Below are 22,222 nucleotides of genomic sequence, written 5' to 3'. Positions count from 1 at the left end.
CTCAAACAATTTATCTTCTTTTTTATAGTGGAAGCAATGGCCATATCATCAGTTCACATATTTTAATCCTTAGGAAGTAACATTTCTAGAAAAATCAACAGAAGACATAACTCAAGGAGCATTATAGGTATAATCGTATGGGAGGGAGGTTTCAAGGTGGTTGCGAACTCCTCTCCACGTTTTTATCTTATGGCAAACACTTTTTCCCACCTTCAAAGAAAAGAAGTCACTTAAGTATAGTTAAACAACGTAAGGTGTATGAGAGTATTAGTTTGTTATTTACCCTCTCTTGCTCTTGTGAGGCAGCTGTTCTGCCTCTTTTGAGCTCAGGAAAACAGAAATATTTGGAAGCTTAGAAATAATCATTTTTCCCATCCCACTGTCCATCCATCACTGAATTCTTCCTCAGGCATAAACACAAGTCAGATAGACAGGGAAATTATATTTCTGGCTATGGCTGTAGCTGTGTGTGAGGAAGAGAAATTTCAGCTGTGTGTGTCAGTGGGGGTGGGGAGGTCACTAATGGAATATCCCATTTATGATAAAAAAGAAAGCTTCTTCATTTATTTATGCATAGTATTTTTAGATGACCAAAAGTCCTAGACAGAAAAATATACATTAATACCTAACCAAATATATTATTTCAATAGGCTCTTTATAAATGACAGTGCATGTATGCATATATAATAGCTACAGACTGGGTGCCTTGAACAGAAAATTCACATTGATAGTCTCCACTGCAAACTTTATTTAAAGCACTAAATACAATATCGAGTCCTCTGTCAATGACAGCAGAAGGTTCCAGGCACTATTTGTTTCATAATCCTGTATCTAGCTGACTCTTCTCCTTTGCAGCTCAAGTTGCCACCAAATGCTGAACTGGAGCGTGAGAGTCAATCCTTGTTTGGTTAACAAATTCCCAGCAACATATACCCCCAAACCCTCAGGAGCTGTAGTGATGTCATATCCGTTGCCCAGGTCTCCACACCTCTCTCAGCAGTTACTCGCTGTATCTTTTTCTTGGGTCAAAACTTTTGAGGTGGGCTGGCTAGGTAGCAGCAGCGGGAGAGAGGCTAGACTAGGGCTCGGGGTGGAGGAGCTTCAGCACCTCGGTCAGCGCCCACTGCAGCCCAACCCACCCTCCTGAGCTCGCGCGGACTCCCAGCTCCGAGAATGCCTGCGGAATGATCGCCCCCCAGGGCGGCTGCCGCTACTGCTCCCGCTGCTTCTGCTCCCGCTTCTCCTGCTCCCGCTTCTGCGGCTCTTGCTCCTGCTCCAGCCACCGCCTCTGCCTCTGCTCTGCTCTGACTGGCGGGCAGAAAGTGCAACTGACGAGGGAAAGGTCTCTGCAGTGAGAGTGGAGTGGCTACATAAAAGAGAGTAAAGAGAGGGCAAAAACCTAGATCAGAATGCAGGCGACGTCCAACCTACTCAATCTCCTGCTGCTGTCTTTGCTTGCTGGCTTAGATCCTTCCAAGGTATGGGCAATATTTAACTCTTGTTTGAAATAAATGTGCAATATGTAACAAACCGACCAAAAATGCAAATAAATACGCAAAAAAAAAAAAAAAAGGCACGAAAGACAGCTCTTCCAGCTATCTTGTGGTGCCTGGTTATCCCTACTATTTGTAAGATAACAAAGTGAACTACCGGAGGAATAGCTCCTCAAGGTAGAGTCCAGGCGGGGGGCAGGGGGGGCTGGGGGGGGCGGTGGGTAGGGACCAAGAGCGAATATAATGTGTATGGGCAGAGGGCTATGCGGCTCTCGGGGGAATTTAGCTTATTCCGTGTCCAAGTGCTTAATGTTCTCTTTTGAAGTCGGACAATGCAAAGGAGTTAGCAGTTGAAACAATGCGATTTGTAAACATGTATTAGGAGATGGAGCACTGTTTCTTTGTTGAAAGCAGAGAAGCGTTTTCCAGCTGATCCTGGTCAATAATATAATACTCCCATCGCAGATGTGCTGCGGTTTGTGTCCAAAACATTTAGGATGCTGCTGGTAACACAGCTATACTCTGCCATGGCTGAGAGGCATTCGTGAAAGGAGCTTGTGTTTATCTGCTTCTCTTTTTATTAAGAAAATTAGGAAGCACTGAGGAAGTTCTGATTACCAGTGTCAAACAGGAAGTGAGAACCCTATCAAACTAGGGAGGACTGGCAATAGGAAGGATGAGTTGTCTTATAGCTCGAACTCTGAAAATTATCCAGTACTGGTAATTAAAGTGAACGCTAAGCTCTTTTGATAAAAAGGTAGAAAAATATGGTGAAATGTTTTCAGTTGTGTGCGAGAAACGTCTTGACAATAAAGTGAGGTAATTTGAGAGCTTCAGCATTCAAAGAAAATTACAATGATCTGGAATAAGAGATAAGGCATCTGGTAAAAAGAGTAAGAGATACAATTTCTTAAGTCATTTTACTTAGCTTGTCAAGTGTCAAGAGCACTTTGACAAAACAGAAAAAAATGATACCATGTTACAAAACCATATAAAGCTGCATTCTGGAATATTGCAAAGTTATTTTTAAAGCTTAACATTATCTGTGTAGTATAGAGAAATGAAGTTTCTTTTCATAATTGGAGAGAACTAATATGTAACCAACATAACCTAATATTATGGTTGACTGAGTGTTTCTAGGCCTAATATAGTACATAGGGAAAACTTAGAATCATATCATATATATTTGCAGTTATTTCTGTGCACTTTTCATATTTAGAGAGACCTGATGAGAATAATTTTATTTTAAAGGTACAGTTGTGCTGATATTGTCACTGTGGAATCTCCACACTGTGTGAATGCCACCTTAATGATATTAATAGAGTATTTTACATACTAAGGGGTAGCTTTACATCCAGGTAAAAAGTGTTGATTTTGTTTTTATATTTTTAAATCTTTCTTTTTCTTTTTTGTCTCTGGATCTATAGTGACACATTCTACTGCCACTCTCATTATATTATGTTGGTTACCACTTTTGAACATTTTCAATTATATATCTCTTTTGGAATATTCTTGGTAAAACATTTTTTAAAAGCAAAGCCAACTACTGAGTTACTGCAGAAAAAAAAAATCACTTAAAGTGAGTTTTGTCATTCTTTAAAATGAATTCAGAAATGTAGAGCTTTACCAGCAACTGCATGTGTGACCTGATTTGTCTGGTATCTTTAGTGTATAAATACCTTCATGAATTCTTGAACCCCACTCTTTCCCAAATTAGATATGTATAAACAAACAAACAAAAAAAGAGCTGTTAAATAAAACAAAAGAGCTGTTAAATCCCCCAAATAAATGACCCATTTTTGTCAATATGATCTTTTCTAGTATTGATAAGTTTATTTCTGTGTATTCAACAAAATATAACTTTTCTTTATACTTAACTGGGGCTGTTTAGTACAAGTGAGCTGAGAAATCCAGGGAAGAAAACGTATACATGAACTTTTCAAACTGTCCTTGTCAGATTCTAGATACTGCAATACAGTGTGTAAAGAACAGATGATAGTTTGTTCTACAATACATATGACACTATAGAAAATATTAAAAGGTTCATAGCAACTGATTTTAATGTCTAAAAACTTTCTGGACTAGTAGACAAAATATTGCTTTTAAAAAGCGAATAAAAGCTACTTTTGTATGTTTTAGCAAACTGTTGTTGATCACCAAACTATAGCATCCCTCCCAACCAAATCATAAATGGTACCACTGAATTCTCAAAATAATTGTCGATTAGGTTATGAACTAAGAATTTTCTCAAATTTTATTTGTTACTGCATTACCTACTTAAGGGTTTAGGTAATAAAATTAGCATTCATAATGCAAATTATGCATGACGAAATTGAAATAAAAATCCAATAATATAGAAACATATAAGACCACAGTTTTTGGACAATAAGTAATAATTAAGTGATGACACTTAAATGTACAGACATTCTAAACAGCTGATGTTTTTAAATATACTAATATGCTAGAACTGATATATTTCATAATCGCATTTTTAAATAAATGCATTCAAATATTCTTCTATATTGTTACACTTTATGTTTATAGTAAATATATATGTATCATCACACATGGAGACACACAAATTGGCAAAATAGGAGAGCTCTTAAAATTGAATGGGGTTTTTCAGGTATACTATTGCCACATAGATCAAATATTGGAAATCTAAACCTTAGTGATCATTGTATATTAATTTATCTAAAAATAATAAGGCTTTCTAATAACAGTACCAATTCTATTTCATGGAAGACTAGATAATGTTTATGTTTATGATCATTTTTCCTGAGATTGAAACTTCCAGATCTTATATGACATTTTATAAAGTGCTTAAGTATCGCCATCTTATGGTAAGGTAAGTTACTTGAAAGTCAATTTTATTTTTAAATTAAAAAAAAAAATGCCCAAACTTTTATATTCATAGGATGGACTTACTTTCAGCATGCACTTTCTTTTTTCTCATTTGATATATCAGAAAATTGGCAAAATTAGTATTTTCTTTCAGCAAAGAAAGGCAATTCACCACTAATTAATTATTTGCATTTTTATATAGACAGGTTATCAATTTTCCTCTCAGGAAAATTATGAGAACTATGTTTTCCTAATTAAAATCTTATTAACAAGTTTCTAGTTCCATTTAGAAAAACTCATAGGTATATTACTTACTTATTTTAAGAGAAATTACTTTTATTTGTAATGGAGTGCCTGAATTAGAGGCAATGTGCCAAACCATCACTCGTTTAATAAGTAAATTTTTAAAAACCTGAAAGCTTGTAGGAATTCAATTATTGCTTAGTTGTATGGAGATAGGAATATTTCAGTGCAGGAAATTCCTGAGAATGGCTGCTAGATGGCATCTCTGTGCTTTTAAACTAAACACACTGGGTTCAGTAATGACCTTGATAGTAAGAGAGTGAACCTCTTTTTCTTTTACAAGATTTTTAGCAGACCATTATTTGAACATTATAACAAAGTCGTAATTCCTCTGAATCAGAGCCATGAATTTCTCCGCTCTGCTAGGCTGAAACAGGAAGAAAGGAAGCTATAAATGTAGCTGTGCAGGTTTTAGGCAGAACATTGATACCAGAGTCAGACACTTGGGGAACAGTTCAGAAGGGGTGACATAGACACAGCCATACATTGCAGTGACTGTTGAACTTGTTGAACAGCAGTCGTACTTCTGTGATAAACTGAAAAATGCCTTAGCACACTTACATTGAGAAAGCATCCACTATCTTCTTACCTAGAAATATGTTAAAGAACTGATCGCCACGGTACTTGCTCACACCACACACAAAAAAATATAACAATGATTCAGCAATAATCTTCAACACCCAACTGTTCTTTCTGTCCAAAACAATGCAGCCAATTAGAACTCTTGCATTAAATAAAACAGTTGCTTTAAAGCCACAAAAAGATGATGAAAACTAAGAGAATTTCAATCACTGTATTTTTAATACTTCATACTGTAATACACCAGGTATACGTGCCTTTGCCTTTTGGTATTGCTAAAGAAAATCATCAAGGACCTAAATGGGCTATGGTGCCTTTTGTACATAAATCTAATTAAAGTTCTTGTTCTTTCAACTTTTAAATGAAATTAAAGAAAGCAAAAGCAGCAAGAGAAATAAGCTGAGATAAATTTGTTGTAAAATTCACCTTAAAAATCTATCTTCTCCTGGGGGCGCCTGAGTGGCTCAGTTGGTTAAGCAGCTGCCTTCAGCTCAGGTCATGATCCCAGGGTCCTGGGATCGAGCCCCGCATCGGGCTCCCTGCTCGGCGGAGAGCCTGCTTCTCCCTCTCCCTCTGTCTGCCGCTCTGCCTACTTGTGCTCTCTATCTCTGTTAAATAAATAAATAAAAATCTTTATAAAAAAAAATCTATCTTCTCCTGTATCTCCTGTGTGCTAGACACACCCTCTATACAACAGGACCAATTCAAATTAGCACAGAAAGCATGGATCGAAGGCATTCAGCAAAACCTGGAATTCCTTTCTGTAAACCCTGATACGGCAAAAAGTGAAAAGTTCAACACAGCCCAGACATGTTTTGAAAGAACAAATTACTTTCTGACTCTGATTTTATCCCATCCTCCTTAACCCAATTAAATTCTTACTTTAGAGAAAGTAAATATTCTTTCTCACTCTTTTGGCAATTTAAAAAGGTTAAAATTGTACTGTTTTTGTTTATTTTTCTTTTAAAATTCTATCCCATGTAATTTTGCAATTACTCTCTTCAAAAATGACTATTGTGATGATTGACAGGTTCTCTGTTGGGAGGGAAAAGGGCACAAAAGTGAGAACCAAAAGGGGCAGAATTCAGGGTCCTTTATTTTTCATCCCTACTTTGCCATTATACATATGTGTGTATTTATGTGTGTATATATATATACATGTATATATGAGAATAGCATTGAGGAAGCTGTGCTCCCACCTGTAAAATGTGAAGCCTACATGTTCTTCAACTTCTTTGTTAAACTCTAGAATTACTCCATGCTATGCTTTGCATGTTTGTAGGCCCCCAACCCTCCAACCCTATTCATATATTGAAAGCTAATGCCCAAGGTTAAGGGTATTACAGTATGAGGCGTTGGGGAGATAACTCGGTCCTGAAGATGGAGCCTTCATAAATGAGATTAGTGCCCTGATAGTAGAGGCCCCAGAGAGAAAGCTTATTCTTTCCACCATGTGAGGATACAAAAAGAAGTCTACAACCTGGAATAGGGCCCCCACCTGACCATGCTGGCACCCAGATCTTAAACTTCCAGCCTCCAGAATTGTGAGAAATAAATATCTGTTTATAAGCCACTCAGTGGAGAACTTTGTTACAGCAGCCCACACAGACTATGATACTTTATTTAATCATATTTGGTCATTCATTAAAAATTAGCAAATCGGGCTCCTGGGTGGCTCAGACGGTTAAGCGTCTGCTTTCGGCTGAGGTCATGATCCCGGGACCCTGGGATCAAGTCTCACGGCGGGTTCCCTGCTCAGCAGGGAAACTGCTTCTCCCTCTGCCTCTCTCTCTTTCCTCATTCTGTCTCTCATGAATAAATAAATAAAATCTTTAAAAAAAATTAGCAAATCATTTTGTAGGGTATAGCTTCTAAGGTCATAAACTTTGTGAGATCTGGGGATCAGCCTGCCTAGATAATCACGAAGTTTTCATCTTCTGTGTTTGGCATTCAATAAAGCCTTCAGTTTTCTACTTTGCCACATACCATCCTCTCCTTCCCTCCTATCTCCACATTCATGATCCATGTACTCAGGCTTCTATTCATTTACCCATCAATCTTTGACAAGACCATGAGTGGATCTGAAAACCAACATGTTTCTTGCTTCATCTCTAAGTATTTTATTTAATGAAAAATTCTCTAGTGAAAAGCAGAGTAAAAACTTATTTCTCATATGAAGGGAATTGCTAGTGTGATGAGGAGATGTCAGAGGTATATGGGAGGGCTAATTATAAAAGATCCTGCGTATTCATTGCTGACTCTTCCAAGCAGGAACATCCTTAAGGATTTTAGACTTGCAATCATTAGAAAAACCTCAATTTTTGTACTAACAAAATATATAAAGAAAAAATGAGACTGGATGAAGCTTAAAACTTGGCATTTGATTTACTGAAGTATTAATTAGTCACATTTTACTTTAAATAAATTGGCATCAGTGAAATTAGTAGAGGAGATACAAAACCAGACAGCTGTCTTCGTACGTTAGGTGAGATGACAATGAGTCTTTGGGATCATCTGTGCATTTGTGCGAATTTGTGTATGTGCATATATATGAACACATGATTTCACAGTGGCATTAAAATATTAAAGTAACATCAAAAATTATCTAAACATTTGCTACCTAGATCCCAGGTTTAAATCTAAAATATGATCATGAAATTAGTCATCCATTTACTCAGTTTATGTCACTTACCAGTTAAAAACCTTGAAGGAGATTTTCTATGAAACTAGTATTATCATGGTAATTTTCCAGTATAATGTTTTAAGTTGTATACCAAATTAATTCAACATAAAAAGGCAAGCTGGACATGAAATCATGGTTTTAAGGCCTAACTGTGCAACATTTCGGTAAGACACTTAACCCCTCTGAAGCTCAGTTTTCTTAACTATGGAATAGATTGAATAGCAATAGAATTTATACCATTATTAATTATATATATAAAATTATATATATCATTTATATCTATAAATCATTTGTATATAAAACCATAAGTTCCTATAGAAATGTTTTATAACATCAATCTATAACCAGATCTAAAGTCTGTTTTGTACCATATATTAAGATCACAATAGAAAAGGGCCTCTCGTGCCCCTTTTTTCTTTGCCATTCCTTCTCAGCTTTCAGAAAAGTGAATGTCGTATTTTTATATGATCAGCAGAATTTCTCAGTATCAGCCCATAGTTTTGGTCAAAGCTCCAATTTCAAAATATCACCTTGAAAATTTACATCATCTTTATATCCCAAAAGGCACCGCTTACAAAGTTGTTAAAAAAAAAAATACAAGACATGCAGAGTGGTTCCATAATATCAGAGCCAAACTACACCCAGAAAAGAGCTTTTAAACTAATCATGGAGAGTGGATCACAGAGAGGATGGATATATTTAAACAAAGATCTATCAACAGATAAAACTGCTTTTTTGACCAGCATAAAAAGTGTAGGCTTCTTGTGTCTTTGCAAAGTATACCAATGATACAGTAGTTGAAATCCTCTCTATGTTTTAAAAATACTAAAGAATGAAGTTTTAGAAAGGGATTTTCTCAAGCTACTCAGTCTAAAAATGTTCAGGGCAGAAGGTCATTGTCTTAGTCCTTTCAGGCTGCAATAACAAAATACCGCAGACTGGGTAGTTTATTAACAACAGAAATTTATTGCTCATAGTTCTGGAAGATGGGAAGTCCAAGATCAAGGCACCAGCATGGTCAGATTTTGGTAAGGGTCCTTTTCCTGGTTCATAGCTGGTTCCTTCTCACTGTGCTTTCACATGTAGTAGGGGCTAGGGAGCTCTCTGGAATCTCTCTCTCTTTTTTTTTTTAAGATTTTATTTAGAGAGCACAGGCAGGGGGAGCAGCAGGCAGAGCAGGCAGAAGGAGAAGCAGGCTCCCCACCCAGCAAGGAGCCCGATGAGGAACTCGATCCCAGGACCCCAGGATCATGACCTGAGCCGAAGGCAGACACCCAACCAACTGAGCCACCCAGGGGTCCCTGGAATCTCTTTTTATAAGGGCACTAATCTCATTCAATGAAGGTTCTCACTTGATGACCTAATCACTTCCCAAAGCCCCCACCTCCTAACACCATCACACTGGGCATTAGGATATCAACAGTTTAGGCAGGGAAGACACAAACATTCAGAACATAGCAGTCATGGAGAAATGACAACTTTATGAACATAATTTCTCTGCTCTTTTCTCTTGGATTGTTTTTCCCATTCCTCTGTTTATACTGGGTTTCCTGCTCTTCTTAACAGAGACTTTTACAGAGTGCTTGAAAAGACCTGACCCGTAATTAGCCACTTAATAATATTTCTTCTAATGTTACTCATCCAAAAGCAAGTCCACCTGAGTAACTCATGAATTGATTCTTTCTTTTCTCAGTTCAACCCATGTAAATAATATAAAGGGTGAAAATAGGTAAGGACAACTATATAACTTTTAGGGTAGACCCTAATCATAAAAAACTAATATTTAAGAAATGTATTATTTCAGAAATATTTGAACACCATTCTATAGTGAGATTTAACTTATTTGTGTTCCTTGCTATAAGAGGTGGCAAACCCATTTGGGGAGAGGGAGTTCCAAAATATAGGAACAGTGTAAGACCATCCTATTAAGAGTGCCACTAATTTGAATGGTGCTAATAAAAATACTCAAAAATATTCTTGGAATAAAAAAATAGAGTTTTCTAAAAACATTTATTTTTTATGTTTTAAAAACAAGGTGTTCTAAAGTATATATCACAAAGCTATGCCTTCTGTCATTCTTATACCAGGCCTTCAGAAGAATAAAAATAAGTTCAGAAAGAGGATCACAGATGCTGTTGTGTTCCTGCTTTTGCCTCTCCTTGGAAAGCTCTTTCCCTCTTCTCCATATGTCAAAATTTTACCTATATTTTAAGATGCAACTCAAATGTCACTTCTTCCATAAATCCTTCCCTAACACTCCTCATACCCCAGGAAGAGGTGATCCTGATAAACTAAGAACTCCTATAAGAAAAGAATCATGTTTTATTCATCTTTGCATTTATAGCCACTAGCACTGTCTCTGACACAGAATACGTGTTCAATGAACACACTGAGTTGGATTTCTTTTCCCCCAAAATTTGCTCTCTTCTATTGCCCTCCATTTCTAATCATTTTATTACACTTTCCACTTTTTTTTTTCCCAATTGGGTATTTATTGTATTGTGTCTCCCCTACTAAACTGTAAGGTAACTGAGAGCAGGCTGTGTTTTAGTCATTATCTTATCTTTTTCCATCTGGCAACTAGCACAGTATCTGTTCAGATAAAATATTTAACAAGTATTTGTTGAATGAGCAAATGAATAGATGAAGAAAAAAATAAGTCAAGGCACACCTAAAAAAACAAAATCCTGGGTTAAATATAACATGTGTTTAGGGTCCATACTCTCACCAGAAAATATAGGGGCAGGGAAGTAAGATAATTTTAATAATCTTTTCAAGGGCTTCGACCTCTTATATCAGGTTATTTATCTTAAAGGATGCTGCAATATTATGTCTTTTTAAATTTTTGATTAATTTCCTGTCCTACGTCATGATCCTTAGTGCTATTTTTGACTTTCCGTAGCTCTCTGGGATGTTACAACCTTAATACACTTGAGAATAACCTGCTGTGTTTCCTGATACTTGATGGTAATGATAGTATGTCCTCTTATTCCTTGGTGTATGTATAAGCATCCATTTTATTTGCATATGTTTATAAGTCTGAACAGTTTATTAATGTGTACCTATGTCCTGACTAACTTTATTTTATGTAATGTCTTAGCCTCAGCCGATAAATTAGTATATTATTGATATTTCTCCATCTCTTTTTAGGGACTCCATTATTTTTTTTAAGAATCTAAAATATTTTCTTAAAATTATTCTCTTACTATACATTCTTATAATAGTACCATATAAAGAAAAGTAATATTGCCTCCATATTTGTACTACATTACTAAATGAGTACAACACCATGATACAGAATAATATTAAATGATTAAGAGCAAATATAGGTAGAGTGGAGTTAAAAAATCATCTGAATTGTAACTTCTAAATATCATCAGAAATTCAGTATTTTCATGATTAACTTTGTAGACTAAAATGCTCCGAAAAGAAATGTCAGTAATAAATTGTCCTAACAGCACAAACAAACAGCTATCTGGATAACCCCAAAGGGAGTGTCTAAATTGAATAGATGATCCTTTTTATTTTTCCGACTAAGTTGAAGGTGATTAAGAAGCATTATCCCATGATGATTTAAATAGCATTACTAGAGGGACCAATTCCAGATGGCAGGATTTCTTCAAACAGAGAATCAGTATTGGAAATGTTGATTCACCGGCACCAAAATGTCATGGGTGAAATATTAACTTACGAAAGACATCACCACTTCTGGGAATGATCTATGTCTATGGCTACTTAGGGAATTGTTTACCTGGAATCAGTACCAATGGTAAGTATTTTTACACCTACATATGTTTTGTGGCATAATCACTACATCTTAGTGCATATCATTGTAGTACTAAATAAACAGAAATATTATCTGGCTCAACACCCACTGAAGATTTTTGATTATACTTATAATTTATTATTTATATTGTGCTACAGATATATTCTACTCTTTACAACAAGGTGACTGCTAGACAAAGTCAGAGAATAAAATAACTCTAGTTTGATTGCCATATACCTTAAAGCACTCTAGGGATAAGCAGGAGCAAATGTATGGAGATTTATGAAGCTCATGCCAAAAAAATACCTATTGTAATGACTCAAAACTGGGCATAAGATATGGGAGAGTAAGGAATCAAATGGATCGGATCAATCAATAATTTATACATGGTGCCCTTATTAGTACCAAAGCGTCATAACTTTCCTGTCAGTCAAAGCAATATAGACTCCAAATCTAAATATTTGGCCTAAAATAAAATAGAGTAAGACTGTAAGAAGTGATAAAATTATAAATGAGCTTATATGTGGCATAGAGGTGGATACATTCATATAAATCTAAAAGAAAAAGAAGGGTTGAGAGAAGGTAAGTATTTATTTACACACTGGCATAGATTGAGGCTTTTACAGGTGATGTGTTCATCAGCCAACATGTATTTAAGTATTTCAAGTGGTTTACTGGCCCCCCCACACACACACACACAGAATGATTGCATTCATTAATCTGAGAACTGGTTACCATTTTCTTACTGTTGGCACTCACTTTCAGAACGAAGTCTCTAATTTAGTTCAACTAAACTTTAATATCTCTTAGTAAAATGAAATGGATGGAAAAGGCAGTGAAAACATCCTTAATTTCCTTTTTCTTTCTTGCATCTTACCTTTGCAAAGAGAAAGGCAATAGAAAGGTGATTGTATTTTGTCCATTTGTAATCATTTCTTTTGGAAAAGATACCTCTCAAGGGACTCAACATAATTAATATTAATTTAACATATAAAATGAAAATAAAGGAAGAGAGGAACCATACCATATCAAAGCAAATTACATAATAATTAGGAAATTGGAAAGTTCCTGGTGTTAAAGACAGATTACTAAATTAGGAATTTAAAAAGCTGGGGCCTAATATCAGTTCTGCAACTGTCTAGTGGTATGGCTTTGGACAACTCATTAAATTTTTTTGGTTTCCATTTCCTCATGTACAAAATGAAGATGCTGAGCCAAATGCTTTTTTTTTATGGGTAGGTCTTCCTAAAATGGGGCACATTCATCTCTTATAAATGTAGCTCCTCATTCTTTCACCCTCCCTTCTGCTCATAGACTCTCAAATTGTTAAAATTAAAGGTAAAACCTAGGTCTGTTTTACTTTACTGCTGAAAATCAAAGTTAATATCATCATATCATCAAGAAAATCATGGCAACTTAGTCATATACACAGTGACACAAAACTAAATGTAAAATATATAAGCTTATTTCACATCTCAAGCATTACAGAATATTTCATCTTTATTTTGTATCCTTCCTTGTTCTTAGCTTTTGAAGATTCAATGAGAAATAAATGAGTGAAGGACATTGTGTTTCTACTGTCTTTATCTGACAGTAGTTAAAACAAAAGAGACTCTGAGAGTTACAAGAAATAGACCACCTATTTTATTTTTGCATAAAGGAATCATCTCTGTAACATAACTGAAGGATGGTTAGCTAGCTTCTGTCCATATGTTTCTATTATTGGGGAGTGGGACAGTATTCAAAGGACTGGATTATTTTTAATCAAAAAATAATCACAAAGTTTCTTTTTAAATCAAGTTATGACTTCCAATGATATTTGCTACTACTGAATTATGATTTATTATTACTAAATACAATTAGAAAAAATGTATATGGACTGTGGTAGACAGAATAATGTCCCCCCAATGATGTTCACACCCTAATCCCCAGAAACTGTGAATATGCTACCTTACTCAGCCAAATGTGACTAAATTAAAAATTTTGAGATGGGAAGATTGTCCTAGATTTTCTAATGGACCCAATGTAATAAAAAAGGACCTTATAAGAGGATGGCTGGATGCTTAGAATTAGAAAAAGAAGAGAGGATGACAGAACAGAGATTGGAGGGAGTCACTTTGAAGATGGAAGAAGGGGCCAAAAGCCAAGGAATGTGTGCTGCCTCTAGAAGTTGGACAGCCAAGAAAACGGATGTTTCTCTATAGACTCCAGCAAGGAACACAGCCTTGCTAACACTTTGATTTTAACCTCGGAGAACTTATTTCATATTTCTGCTCTCTAGAACTGTAAGACACCAAACTCGTGTTTTAGGTAATCTCCTATACCTGAGTTTAGGGTAATCTCTTATAGCAGCAACAGGAAACTAATACCTGAGTCTAGATGATAGTAATTACTATGTAAACATGAAACGTTAAGTCAGCCAAATAATGCCATAGTCTAGCACTATAGACTGTGAATATTAACATTAGAGAAACAATAGATGTGAAATTACAGTGAGTTCTAAAAATTAAAGTTAGATAATACAGAAATGAAAAATTGCTTCTAAAGAAGACTAATTAGATTATACATAACCTAATTTAATTACATGGTAGGTAACTGTGTTCCCTAGCTGACATTTATAAGATACAAGTGAGTCTTTCAGTTGTTGTTGTTAGGTAAAATCTGCCTACAGAATCTCACTCTCAATCTAAGAACTAAGTGGTTGTCATTTCATTTCTTTGCCAGCCTAGGATCTTAAAAGCATTTGATGCCACATTCTTTATACTGGATTTGTCATCTACAGTGAAAATGCAAATAAATTTGCTACCTGTGATTTAGTAAAATGATGAAGACAGCTCCTTTTTTTCATCAGTCAAATTTGATCTAACAAAGGCACTGCATGTCTTCAGATGAAAGCAATTTTGTTTGGAGAACCAATGCATGTTATGCAATAAAGGCATGGTCAAACACGATGATTGCTTAATGATATTCCACAAAGTATAAGCAAGACCCATCCCTTTTATGTGCAGTTGAAGAAGAAAATTGTGTTGTTAAGTTTGCTTATTTAATTTTAAATAATTGGGATTTGTTTTTAGCTTTAGGAAAATTTGCTAAGTGAAGAAAACAATTAGTCCAGAAATTAATGACTCTCAATGATCTTAATTAATACATGTTACATTCATATTACATTCATATTAGGATAATTTTTCAACAAATACTCATGCCTGGCAATACTGAAGGAATTGGAGATAAAATAATTTTTTAAAAGGTATATAGTTACTACTCTCAAAAAGCCCTTAATATTTTCTACTGGAGAACTCAATCAGATATACTAATAATCATAGTATTGTATGATATGTCCTATAACAGATACTTGCGTAGGACACAAGCAGGGGGTAGAGAATGAACATCTACAGCAGCTTAGGCATAAGAGAAAATTTCCTGGGGGAAGTGATGCTTAAAGGAAGATCAGCAAGACAATGAAGGAAGAAAGGGGTATTCCATTAAAAGGCAACAGCCCATATGAAGTCTCAGAGATATAAAAGAGCAGGTGAAACACTTTACAGCTTTCAACATGACTTGAGTTCTTTTACTACTAATTTTATGAGAAGTAGGAGAAGTTGATGAAAAAGAGAGATATTGGTAGCATTAAAATGGTAGAAAAATGATTACCTAAAGGGTCCAAGATTTGATCTGTACCAAATTTAAACATATTTCTGGACTTTAATTACCTTAACCCAAAACAAATAAATAAAACACAATGTAGTTGTATTAGTTAGAGTTATCCAGAGAAACAAAACCAACAGTATGTGTAGGGAGTGTGTGTGTGCGCGCGTGCTCATGTGCACGCATATATTTCAAAGTCTATTTCAAAGTCTGTTTCAAAGTCTATTAACCAGGTTTTTTCATCATGCAAAGGTTTTTCATTTTGGAATTTCTTTCACCTTTATTTTTCCTTTTCCTTCCATCCTTCTTTACTTATTTTCTTCCTTTCTTTTTTTCTATTCATTCAAAAAAATACAATAAAACCCCATCATAATGTTAAAAGTTGGAGAAACTGATAGCCATGTTGCAACAAAATACCAAAATAACTAGGATAAGCCTGTTATGGAAGTTTGGAGCCAGTCACCAATAACATGGCATTTGCATCACCAGGGACTTATAGTGGAAGATTTTCAATGCATTTTTAGAATGTCTGCTATGCACCTAGCATTAACTGGAATCTAAGGATACAGCAATGACCAATGAAACAAAAGTCTCTGCCCTCATAATTCTTAAAATATAACTAAAATAAACAACAAACAAATAAGCAAAGTGTGTGTCACATGATAATACATTATGTGGAAGGAAAATAAAACAAAGAAAGGTAGAAACAAATAGAATAGGTCCCACAGTAAACCTGATACTTGAGCAGAGACATGAAGGTGAGGGAGTAAGCCATGTAGATATCCGGCAAAAGAGAGTTCCAAGAACAGAAAATTTTAAGTACAAATTGAAAAAGTAAAAGCAAACAAGTGGCAGGTTTGAGAAAAGGCAAGGAGGCTAGTGAACAAGTGAAATGAACAAAAAGGAAACTAACAGGAAATGAGACACAATTTAGCTGGGGTCAGGGGGAAGATCATGTAGATTCCTGTAAGTGGTTTGAAGCAGTCTGTGGGATGGGAAGATACTAGTAGTGTGTTTCAAGCACAGATGAGACATATTATTTTACTTCTGGTGATAAGAGAACTAGAGATACCAGGTGGTATAAAAAAATTAAATTAGTGGTGGTAGCTAACAGAATTTATTCAAAGAGTTGAAAACTGGCAATGGAAGTTTTTTGGCTTGAGCAACTTGGAAGGAAATATGTCTCTCAAGATGCAAAATACACTGGGAGAGGAGATCAGGAGTTATATTTTAGAATTGTTAAGTTTGAGATAGACGTCTATTAGATACCCAAGTGGTATTGTTGAGTAGGCAGCTGGTATTTAGAGCTCAGTGGAGAGGTCTGAACTAAATATATCATTTTGAGAATCATTAGTATATAGATAGTACTCAAGCCCATAAAACTGGAAGGGATCAGCAAGAGAAGTGGCCTGAACACTACGCTTCAAATACTGAAAGGCAAAAAGCTGAGGGAAAACCAATAATAGAGACTGAGAGAGAATTTATGAGACAGGAGGAAAACTTGGAAAAGATACTGTCCTGAAAATAATGTGAATGAAATGTCTCAAGGAGAAAAATTTATTAAACTATTAAATTATCATATGCTTTAAATGGGCCAGGTAATATGAAAATTGAAAATGAATCATCTTTAGAAATGGAATCACTGGTGAGATTGATAAGTGGATTCAGTACACTGATTGTGGCAAATCCTCATCTAATGGATTCAATAAAATATAAAGGAAAAAGAAATAATAGATAACAGATATAAAAACAAGACTTCTGAGGAGTTCTGCATGAAGAGAAGAGAAATGGGGTAAACTTAGAGGAGGATATGGCATCAGACATGTTTGGTTTTGTTGATATCTAAAATGGAAGAAATAACACCACGTTATAATGCTGATAATAATCACAAATAATCATGAATAGTTTTAAATAGGATCACAGAGAATTCTTCTATGGGAACAGGTGGGAAGACAAAGTATGTGTACTAATGCTATTTGTAGTTTAGATAGGGGAGTGCAGACATATGGAAGTTCTCTTGTAATTGCTTTCATCTTCTCAGTGAAATAGAAAGCATGGTCATCAGCTGAGAGTGATGATGGGTTATTGGTAGAAAGAAGAAAAGAATAATGTCCTGAAAACTGCAATTAGGAGCAAAGAGGACAGCTTTTCCAATGTCAGGCTGTGATAGAGGAGTGTAGTAAAGGGTTTGGGAGTGCCTTAGAGGCAGCTGTCTTCTCAGGGGAGAACCAGATTTCAATAAAAGTAAAAAGATGAAGAAATTTTCAGAGAAGAGAGTAGACATGAGGGGATGCCACTAATGATTTGATTGTGAGTTTCTCACATGTTGCTGTCTGCATTAAATCGATAAAGAATCTTTCATGTACATTGAAAGACAAGTCTGAGTTTTCCCCAGGAACTAGTTATTTTTTCACCGAGTCTATGAAGAAGTTTAGCCAGCCCAAATCTCTCTTGATGTGGAAAATGTACAAGCCATAAACTAGTTGAAGGGCATTCAACACAGAGTATTATAGAAAGTGAAAAGATGTATCAGTCCTTTCCCCTTCACTTTGGGCCGGATTTATCTTAGATGTCACATTGTACTCAAGGGAAGACTCATCCATTGAGTCTTAGGAGTTGATATGATATAACCAGGAAAGACAGGCAGAGCTACCAGCCAGTGGGATTGTATATTTTAACCATATTGGGCCAGACCTCTAGCCTGAAAATTTTCTTGGAACATTTTTAAAGCAATACAAGAAAGTTGTACTGCTGACTGATATGGAGGCTATCAGTTCCAATTAGCAATTTTCCCATATCCATGAGAACATACTGTAACAGTCCCAACAAACACATACAAGAAAACTGGGTTCACTTTTGTTTCTTCCACAAATCCTGAGATCAAAATAAAATCTTATTTCAATGTACTACATTAATGGAAAGAAATCTGTAGTTTGTTATATTTAGCAATTTATTTCTGCTCTAGCATATGTCTAAAGGGGACATGGCTCACGTATGTCCTTTAGTCTATTATACAATGTCTTTCTAATTATCCAACAAACATAACAGAAGAAAAATGTTAAGTTTAATTTTATGTGACTAAAGCAAGCAAAACAAAACAAAAAGATCTATGTGACATTCTCATTTTCTTGCTACAACGTAACATTGCAATAGAGTAAAAGGAATTGTAAGGTAATATAACAATGTTGAAATAAGAATCGGGAAATAGAAGAATTAAAACATGTGCCAATGTATTTGTGCATATGTGTACTTGTATGTGAAGGAGGGAAAGTTTCATCTGGCAACTACCAAAGTAAAACCTCAGCAATCAAAACTTATTACATTAATTATAGAAGTAAGTGAACAGCATGAATTACAAAATATTTTTAAATGCAGCTTGATTATTTCCAATTCATATAATAATCTAAGTTAGTCCTATAAATTTTATTTGAACTGTTGCCTAATAGAGAGCTTTAGAACTCACTGAAAAAAATAGATGAGATCACTTTCAAATTATCCTATCAATTAAACAAGCATGGGTGATTTAAATTCCCCATCAAAATTCTGTTTATAATAAAAAAGCTTATTTCCTATCTTCCTTGCTTTTCTGCCTTTTTTCATTTTATGCAAAGAAAACACTATTTTTAACCTCTATCATAGTTACTATATGGTCCAAATGATGGGAAATTGCAGTAAATAACATTTCTTGATTGAAATTTTAAGAAATTATGTGCCTTAATTGAAGCATGTTACTTCTCTCTAAATCACGCAATTCTCGGTAATATAATGGGGAAATAATACCTCTCTCATGGGACTACATGAAGGTTAAATAGCATTTTGAAGCACCTAGTCCACTGTCTAGCATTTAGTAAGTGCTAACTGAATAGCAGCTTATTTTTCAATAATTAGCGTTCAAAAACATTGCTTGTGCTATATGCCCTACTTCTTAACTAATGTAATAACCTGGCATTACTCATTCAGTTCACCTTATCCAATTTTACATGATTCCAAACATATCTTATGAAAAAAGGAAAGATATCTATTCTTTTCAGAAACTCTACCTGCTCCTCGCCCCATTCTCATAAAGTTTAATTTTTTTTATTTTATCTTTTCAAACAGTGGTGTGAACGTGTTTATATTTGGGAGAACAAAAGAAAAAAAAAGTAAGTAACAAAGACCCTTCAAAATAGGAAAGGCTATGCCTGTGGGAATAAATCAAGAGTGTAATTATTTAAAAAAAAAAAAAACAGATGATAACCAATGATTTGCCATAGGATTAACAAATGAGGACTGGCAATTTTATAGGTTCGATCTTTACTCACTTACAGATCATCTCTCATCTCTTGAACACTGTTTGTTGTGTCGAAATTCTTTTGCAGAAAGTAAGATAGAATTGAACAAATGGCGGGCGCCTGGGTGGCTCAGATGGTTAAGCGTATGCCTTCGGCTCAGGTCATGATCCCGGAGTCCTGGGATCGAGTCCCGCATCCGGCTCCCCGCTCTGCGGGAAGTCTGCTTCTCCCTCTGCCTCTCTCTCTCTCTCTCTCTCATGAATAAGTAAATAAAATCTTTAAAAAAAAAAAAAGAATTGAACAAATGCCCCCTAAAGCCTCTTCCAATTCTGGGATGTATGGTGTTTCAATTCAACAAATCTTTGCTAAGCACATGTTCATTCAGGTCCCCCACATGCTGTGATTTTAGTTTGTTCCAATTTTCTGTGCTCTTTTTTGTATGCATGTACCATTTGGTATTTATCCAGAATCATAGTACGTGTTCAAGAAAATGAGAAATACAAACAGATCTAAATTTCAGTTGACCGTGGTCCAGCTCTTTAGCAAAATAAAATATCTCAACTTGAAGATTAATTAAAGATGTCAGAATAGAATAAAATCAGTCACTGGATCATCTGAGAACTTTTCCCAACTGTTAAAGTGAGAATGTTGAGAATGAGGAAAAGATTGATTGAAACCCCCAAATGAATATTATTTAATTACTAATCATTTTGGACTCTTCCATTTTATTAAAGCATGTTAATTCTACCACTAGCACAGTTGTTAAAACACACAGTTTGTATAACTACCATTGAGATTTCTAAAGAGGAAAATTTCTAGTTTACTATTACCCAATTTTTATTGAAAGCATTGTTGAGAGCAAATAATTCAGGGAGGGTTGTTTGAATATACCAATGGTAAGCCAGACTGTCCGTGAAATAGGGATGTATACTGCAATAGCTCCCTCTTCTTCATTATATAGTTCCTAATAAAGTATATTTTATATTATGCCAAGTAAATCTATTAACAAGTGCATAAAGGATTTTAAGATGCTCAGTAAATAGGGGAAGGATGGAAAAGTTATCCTTCTTGGAGTCCAGCATATAATAAAGCCTTCAAAAAATTTTTTTTAATTTAGGAAATATAGCATGGTAGTTAAAAATTCATGATACAGAATTGAATTTGATCAAGAGTTTCTACTTATTATCTATGGAACCTTGAGAAATTAACTTCTACAAACCTCATTTTACTGATATATAAATTCAGGGTAAAGTGAAACATATCTCCTAAGATTGCTGTGGGGAAATATATGAGATCATATTTTCTGGGAGTATCTGAAACACAATAGGATGAGGACAATAAAGATACTAAATCCAGTTATAGCCTGATAGCTAATTATATTATTGGTATTAGTATTTTTATGTGTGTAACTGTCTCTTTTTAGGTTACCCATTACGTAAGCCCTCTCCATTTGAGCTTTTTACAGAGTGGAAAAGGTGTGGGTACAGCTAACAATCAGTAGTAGTCTGTCCATTCCTGGGCATCCATCCAATGACCCAGATGGTCACTACAATCCACCTGGATACATTTAATTCTCCTGCAAATAATACCAGGTCAGAGTTCCATAAGTGGGATTTAACCACAAAACAAAGTAATTAGAAATTATCTAATTATATATTAGGTAAATTTATCTCAAAAAACTAATGAAAAAGCTAAACAAACACATATTGCTAATTACAAATTGCATTGTGTCCTAGTGTTTGGGGAAGTTCTGTCTCTTAATCATATGTCTTTTTCTGTCCTTATTACTTTTTCAAAGAGTTTAAAATGCCCCATTGAAATAATGTTCACTAAACTGCAGTTATTCTTTTGTTAACTTGTAGCAAATTCTTAAATCTTGCTCCTCATTCCTTTTGTACTTTCCTTCCTACATGGCTTTCTTTTATGCTCTTTCTGTCATTGTTACATATTGTTTTCCCCTCCTTTGTCAACTGTCTGTATATGCATATTTGCTTCTTGTGTTCTCCTAAATATATTTTCCTGAAGGGTGTATCCTCTATGCAATGAGCCACATTCTGCTGCTTTTCTCTTACTTTTACTATCTCTTTTTGATAATTTCCATCTGTATGGAAATAGCAATCACTTATGAAATCATTGTGTTATTTGTGTTGCAAGCATTAATAAGTGGTTTCCATTTTCTGTGGCAATGTGACAATGGTCACTTGCAGTTCCAAATGACATTTTGCTGGCTGAAAGGGGGCTATTTTTACCCTCAAGAAACAGTGATAGTTTTGAAAAAAAAAAAGACTGGCCATATATAAGTCAGAAAGCCCCCCCCCCCAAAGAAAGTTTCCTTTAGGAAATAAAGCAAATAATTTCAGTCTTTTTGTGAACTCGTCTACCTATAGGAAAATGACATAGTTCAAAAACAAAATAAAACTTTAAAAAAACTTTAAAAAAAAAACCTTAGAAGACTTATTAAATCATGCATTCATGCACTAATTTATTTCACAAACCATTAATGAGTAAAATACTAGTCATTGATAAGGAAGCATAAAACATAGACTCAGCAGGTGAAAATATCTAAGCAATAACTGCTAATTTTGTCAAATATTTTTTGAGCACCTGTCATGTTCCAGGCACTAAATTCTTTAGTAGT

General features: G+C 35.0%; 1 protein-coding gene across 1 annotated transcript in view; it reads left to right on the top strand.

Moving 5' to 3' along the window:
• Window positions 1-969: 969 nt before the first annotated feature.
• Window positions 970-22,222, top strand: part of OLFM3 (olfactomedin 3) — a 191,728-nt gene continuing 170,475 nt past the window's right edge. Inside the window, exon 1 of the mRNA XM_006728170.3 lies at window positions 970-1,478. Within this exon, the coding sequence (XP_006728233.1) occupies window positions 1,410-1,478 (69 nt within the window). The 5' untranslated portion in view covers window positions 970-1,409. The remainder of the gene's footprint in view (window positions 1,479-22,222) is intronic.

The sequence above is a fragment of the Leptonychotes weddellii genome, chromosome 4 (genome assembly GCF_054177405.1).
Source record: "Leptonychotes weddellii isolate Sample4059 chromosome 4, ASM5417740v2, whole genome shotgun sequence".
NCBI classification, from domain to species: domain Eukaryota; kingdom Metazoa; phylum Chordata; class Mammalia; order Carnivora; family Phocidae; genus Leptonychotes; species Leptonychotes weddellii.
The sequence above is the reverse complement of the archived record's forward strand: the minus strand, read 5'-3'. Positions and strand labels throughout refer to the sequence as shown.